Source organism: Orbicella faveolata, unplaced genomic scaffold (genome assembly GCF_042242905.1).
Source record: "Orbicella faveolata isolate gen_17 unplaced genomic scaffold, um_ofav_v1 contig_1, whole genome shotgun sequence".
NCBI classification, from domain to species: domain Eukaryota; kingdom Metazoa; phylum Cnidaria; class Anthozoa; order Scleractinia; family Merulinidae; genus Orbicella; species Orbicella faveolata.
In genome coordinates, this window is record NW_028301536.1 from 38,026,589 (window position 1) to 38,032,693 (window position 6,105).

Below are 6,105 nucleotides of genomic sequence, written 5' to 3' on the forward strand. Positions count from 1 at the left end.
TGTTTCTCGGTAGACCCTAGTTCAACTCCTCGGTCATGCTTGTACAGCTCCCTGATTCTTATTCCCTGCCTTATTCACTGCCATCGCTGTGAAAAATTTAGAGAATCTCGCAACCCTCGCCATTTGGCATGAGAACATCCACGCAAGAGCCCACGACATTTGCGTGGATCCGCGCGAATATATATGTTATCAGGGTGGCGCAATTTGTTCTAAAAATAGCAAAATTGTCCCATATCATAGGTGCGCGCGGATCCCAAAACTTACGGTCTCCGTCCCCGATTATGACTCCTGATTAGACCTATAGTCTCCCAGTTTTTTTCGCTCATGCGAGTGGCCCCCTTGATGGTGGGACGGCAGATTTCACCTGACCATTTCTAAATGATCTAAAGCATTACCCTTTCAAATACGTGAAGTACTTTCTAGTTGCTCGATGCCTGTTCTCACACTGAGATAAAACGTACTTTTTGCCATGGTCACATGACTGATGACACATCACACTAAGTTTGAAAAAAATATATATATCATTGCAAGATTTATTTTTCCATATGTGGTACTCTCCCGGGCTTCAGTCATAAAGTTATTTGATATGCAAACTTTTCATGTGCAACGGTTGTTAATATAATTATAATATTGTTTTATTATCATTATCATTGTTATTATCATCATCATCATCATCAGTTCGTATAGTGTGATCGTCCGGATTTCTGGTTCGGTGCACTCACCCGGACGATCACACTATACGAACTACCGATACTCCTGGGTTCAAACCATTTACTGTGTTATCATCATCATCATTATTATTAAGAACCTGTGATAATTTCATGTTTATTTTACAATAATACTAATAACTTTTTTTTAGAAAATTACAAACTTTAAAATAGCTAAAATTGTTATCATCACTTCTCTTGTTAAAACAATTCGCTTCTGCTTAGAAAACATTTCCGCCTAGGAACGCACAACAGATCAGAAAGTTTGGTGTAATTAAGTGATCTTTAAGCAAGAGGTTCGTCTCACTCTATGCTATTCTGCTGCATTTTGCTTCCCGGTCTTCAGGTACGTAAATTTGGTGTGTCTTCCACATTCCGTCTCTGAACCGTCTGACGGGGCCAAATGCTGGATCACAGGCTGGGGCAAACTTTCATATGGAGGCGCTAGACCAGACTATCTCCAACAGGTCCAAGTTCCAGTGGTTAGTCGCGCCCGATGTGATAAAGCCTACCCAAAAAAGATCCATGACTCCATGATCTGCGCGGGCCTGGACCAGGGTGGAATTGACTCCTGTCAGGGGGATAGTGGAGGACCGATGGTGTGTGAGACTGGTGGGAGGTATTATCTTCAAGGTGTCACCAGCTGGGGCTCTAGATGTGCTTCTCCTGGGAAGTTTGGTGTCTACGCCAAAGTGAAATACCTGTTGAGCTGGATCGTTGGCGAAATGTCTAAGAACTAAGCTAAATCAACCCGCGATACTTTCGTAATGGTGTAAGGTAAAAATAAATTCTCCATACTGGAGATAAAGAAGAACATTCAATAATGTGGTCGGGAAAAAATTAGTAATAAAAGCATGCATTAAAGAGAAACCTGTGTGCAATTGTAGTCTTTTAAGTCCTGACCTAAGTTAGTGACTATAATCTAAGAAACACGTATTTCCTCGCTTTTTATTAATTTACTAACTTGTAGAGCACTTACAGAAGGTCTAAAAGGGGATGCTGAATGCAACCATCTCTATGCTGTGAACAAATTAACACTGAGGCGATCGTCTGAAATTTCAGTTGACTGTTATATACGCAAGTGACTAACTTAACAATCTTTAAAACCAATCAATCAATTAATTGCAAAGACCAACCAAAACTTTATCTTAACCAAACAATAGTGAATCAAATTAACTTCTCGGTAGTTCCATTTTGTGATTTTATCTGTCAGCCGATATTATCTACAACGGGAAACAAGTGTAAAGTGTTCACCTGTTTTTGGAGGGGCGGATGGCATTTATTCATGCCATTTCAGGTGTGCTTCTGTAACATGGATAAAAATAATGGGTGTATGTATTGAATGAGCACTTTTAAAGTGTGTGCCAACTGTATTTTTGCATAAGTGCGAATGAATTAATACATTTCGAAATTTTGACATTATTTATCCACTATCGTAGATTTTCCATTTTCTAATGACGTCGGGAAATCCAGCGGATAGCGTGGTTTGTTTCGTTCACACTTATCCACTGGATAGCGATTTATCAGGTGGATAGCGTTATCCAGACTTCGAACAACTGGGGCCTGAATCTTATCCATGTATGGGTATATTACGAACTTTCACGTTACCAGTTCCCGGTTGGCTTGATAGCTTAGTTGGTAGAGCATTGCAGTGGTACCTAAGAGGTCATGGGTTCGAAACCCGTTCAAGCCTAAAGTTGTTCAGGCTTTAATTTCACAGCAGAGCTGATTAAGCTGTGTATATAACTGCGACGATCAATCATAAAGGGAATTGAAGCCATAAACTTCACTTTTTCAGCCGGAAAAAACCTGATTTTCCCATAGCAACCGTGTTATGACAGCCATGTTTTTTAACGGATTAGGAATTTCATTTTTCCCAATAAAAAAAATATATTCTGAAGTAACTGTCACTTAGCTTTCGTTATCAGGTTTGATTAGTTTTGGACCAGTTTTGGTGGTTTTCGGATGTGTTGATAGATTTATAATGGTAATAGGACTGAGTAGAGTCCAGTTCGGTCTGTAATCATACGAGTGATTAAAGAGTTTAAGCATGAGGTTTACGGCGGACGGCAAACGGCAAAGATTACCTCTGATTTTTTATTCTACTCTTGTAATCCTTAAATTAATCACACAAAAATATAAAAAAATGTCTTCTACTATTCACCGCAAATACAAAGATTCTCACTCTACTGTACAGATAGCTGAAGACAGACGGCAAAAGTTTCATTTTTGCCATTTGCCGTTTGACGGGTTACGTCATGGTCTGAATAAGGTTCCCATATGGAAAGGACGGGGGTGCTCCTCGGACATTTTTAAAAGAACCCCTAAGATGTACCAAGATCCTGTTTTGTGGGCGCTGTGGAGCTCTTGAGGCTGAATACCCTGAGATGTACCAAAACCGATTTTTTAACTCCTAAAAGGTACGACGACCACCTCCGTCCTTTTTATATAGGAGTTCCCCCCCCCCTCCCCCTCCCCCACCCCCACTCGGCGAATAAGGTTTACGCGGCAGACATTAAAGGATGACACTCAGTGCCCCATAAATAGAACTCAGTTTGTAATCTAGTTAGACTGCGAGCAGTCCCTTTCTTTTCCTAGCCTGAGAGAAGGGCATAATATCAACTGAGTTCCCCGCGCGGAGGATTTAAGAGGCTGTCTCTGTAAAAACCGACCACTGATTTTAATTCGAAAATTCGATTTGTTCAGTTCCCAATCTTCCCGTGAGTATCACATCGTTGATTCCCGTTATACTCACGGGAAGATTGAAAACTAAAACACCTGTGGTAAACACAAAATGGCCGTGGCATTTATCAATCCTTCCTTGGCTCCCCGGATCGCCGTTTACTGTTCATACATGTATGTGTGCCGAGGGTTGTCTAAAAGAGTCCTTCTACAAACCTTTCAAGAGGACTCTACATGATTAAACCGGCTTCGGGAAAAACAATGGTCAGTAATACAAAAATCGAAGTATGTGATCGTCACGCTCGACACAGATGAAGAACGTATAAACGTACTTTATATACAAACCTACAGCTGGAAGGAAGAGCTGGCAGTTTTAATGCTACCTACAGGTTTCAAGGATCGCTACAAAGGACCAAAACTTTAATCTTGAAGCCAGGTAAGAGATTTACCTGAATTTATCGGAGCACTTTATGAAGGCGAGTGTGTTAGTTACTCGCTGGAATATTTTCAAAATTTCCTGAGCTTTAAGCGGCCGTTAGTTTTGAAAACCTAGTGGGCAGACACAATTTTATTATTATTTTAAATCAAGGGACATTTATACTTTCTATTCATATAGTTCAGCAGTTTCAAACAGGTGCCACATTTTTAAAACGTGCCTTCAAAGTAGAGCTATTTTTGCGTTTGGTTCAAAACTCGATTTAACGGGTAGAAAATCTTCTTTTAACCGTTGAAGGAACAACATTGAATTATAATTGCAACATGGCTAAACAGACTGCTATGATATATCTATAGTTGAAAACAAAGAACTGGGACTTTTGAGCGAATATCAATTTTTTTAGAGCGCCGGCAATATGTGCTATTTTTCCAGTTTCGGCAGGCATGCAACTTGTGTCGAGAAGACCGAACTTCAATCAATCCTAGAAAACTTCAATTAGAACTTTTAATCAAATAAAACTTCATTTTAATGATTGACTAGGTAAGGGCTTCGAAATCCCAGCTTATGAGAAAAATCGAATTTTCGAAGTAAAATCAGTGGTCGGTTTTCACAGAGACAGCCTCTTAAGGAGCAAAAACCGACTACGCGTAGTCTATAATCGAGTCAATGAGTTTTCCAAGGAGGAAAGGTTTTCTTATTTGCATGATGGCAGTGCGACTGTTGTAGTCGTCGGAAATGGCAGGGTAAGCCTGTTGTAACAAGGGAAAATTTAGAACAAAAGAACTCGAAAAAGGGCGTAACTTAAGCTGCGTTCATACTTGGTGTTTGAGCGCTAGTTCCCGGTCACCGGCAGAAAATAGTGTTGCGTTCAGATACTGGAACTCCAAGTACCCAAGTACCATACAGTGCCTGAGTACAAGGTCGAGACCGTGTACTCAGGCAGGGACACAGTGCCCTAATACTGGTGTAAATGTAAAAGCTGGAGAAAAGGTGTGTTGACAATAGTGTCCAGCGAGAATTGTACTAGAGTACCGTGCTCGGGCACTAAGTGACATCTTAACCTTAGAAATAATGGTCTTGAAGCTAAAGGAGTGCTAGGTGATAGGCTAATAGTAAAATTGTTGTGTTTCTCAATTTTTTGTTACCTAATAATTAGCCTGTTTCTCTTACTTCAATTAGTTCTGCTTAAAATGTAACAATCAAACATCCACTTGATATGTAACAATGACGAATTTCAGCATAAGACCGTATTTCTGTAAATTGTTTAATTCGTGTTTAATTGTTTATTCGTTCTTGATAGAAAAAGCAGATTTTCCATTAGTCCCAAGCTGGTTTCTCTAATTTATTTACAAAATTCAAAATCTCGCTGAAACATAAATGCTAATTCAAAACTTCAAATTTGCATGCGCAGAGACTCAAATGTTTTACTTACTGGGAGGTGACAGGAAAAAATGCAACAATCAGCGTAAAAATTTTCACAAAAGTGAAATATTTGTTTACAAATAGAATTTTTATGTCCTTACCCGAAAAGAATTGTTCATCAATTAATTAATTTGACTTCAGCTCATGTATAAGTAATAATCAATTCAGGACAGGGTGAGTGGTCGGGGGCAATTCTTTGTACCCCTATAGAGCGCATTGCTGATCACGTGGGGACGCGGAGTTATGTGCCATTCTTCAGTGTGAAAGAACGTGGAAAATTTTACCCACCTCCGCCCCTCGCCTTGTCCTCATGTTCTTCTATTTGGCCTTTTTTGTGCCCTCACCCTTACTGGGTTGAGTATTTTTATGTAGCCAATGTGGTTAAAGTAGTTTTTATAAACTTATTTTGTATACTATTTATGTGACTCTGTTTATTACAATAAATGCGGCTATGGGCTCTTCCCATAGCCATTTTGACCCACATGGTATCTGTGTTTCATAACCCAGTAAACGGAGCTCAGCCAATACAGTACCCCAGGTTTTTAGTAATATAAACGAGGGAAAGACAAAGATGAATACCTTTAAAAAACGCTTGGTTTCCCCTACATTTTATGTTATAAAATGGAAGTGGCAAGCCTACTAGTATTCAACACGTGATTAGTTTCTGGTTGTGAGGAAAAGCTATTTAGACTCTATTTTAGCTGAGCCAGAGGAAGGCTTTCAGAGACGCTAAAAGCGCTGTTGCAACGATTTTGTCATTAAAAACATTCCAAAAGTTACTTTTATGTTACCCTTTACCAGGTAGTTTTAAGATGTTTAGAATTTGTTTGCATTTCCTTACGTAAAGCCGAATTCTAA

General features: G+C 39.5%; 1 protein-coding gene across 2 annotated transcripts in view; it reads left to right on the forward strand.

Moving 5' to 3' along the window:
* The window catches only part of LOC110050908 (MAM and LDL-receptor class A domain-containing protein 1-like), a 40,670-nt gene extending 39,093 nt beyond the window's left edge, over nt 1–1,577 (forward strand). For both annotated transcript variants that reach the window (XM_089275296.1, XM_089275301.1), the window contains one exon: nt 1,054–1,577. In XM_089275296.1, coding sequence (XP_089131422.1) covers nt 1,054–1,447 — 394 coding nt within the window. In that variant the 3' untranslated portion in view covers nt 1,448–1,577. The remainder of the gene's footprint in view (nt 1–1,053) is intronic.
* The last annotated feature ends 4,528 nt before the right edge of the window (nt 1,578–6,105 follow it).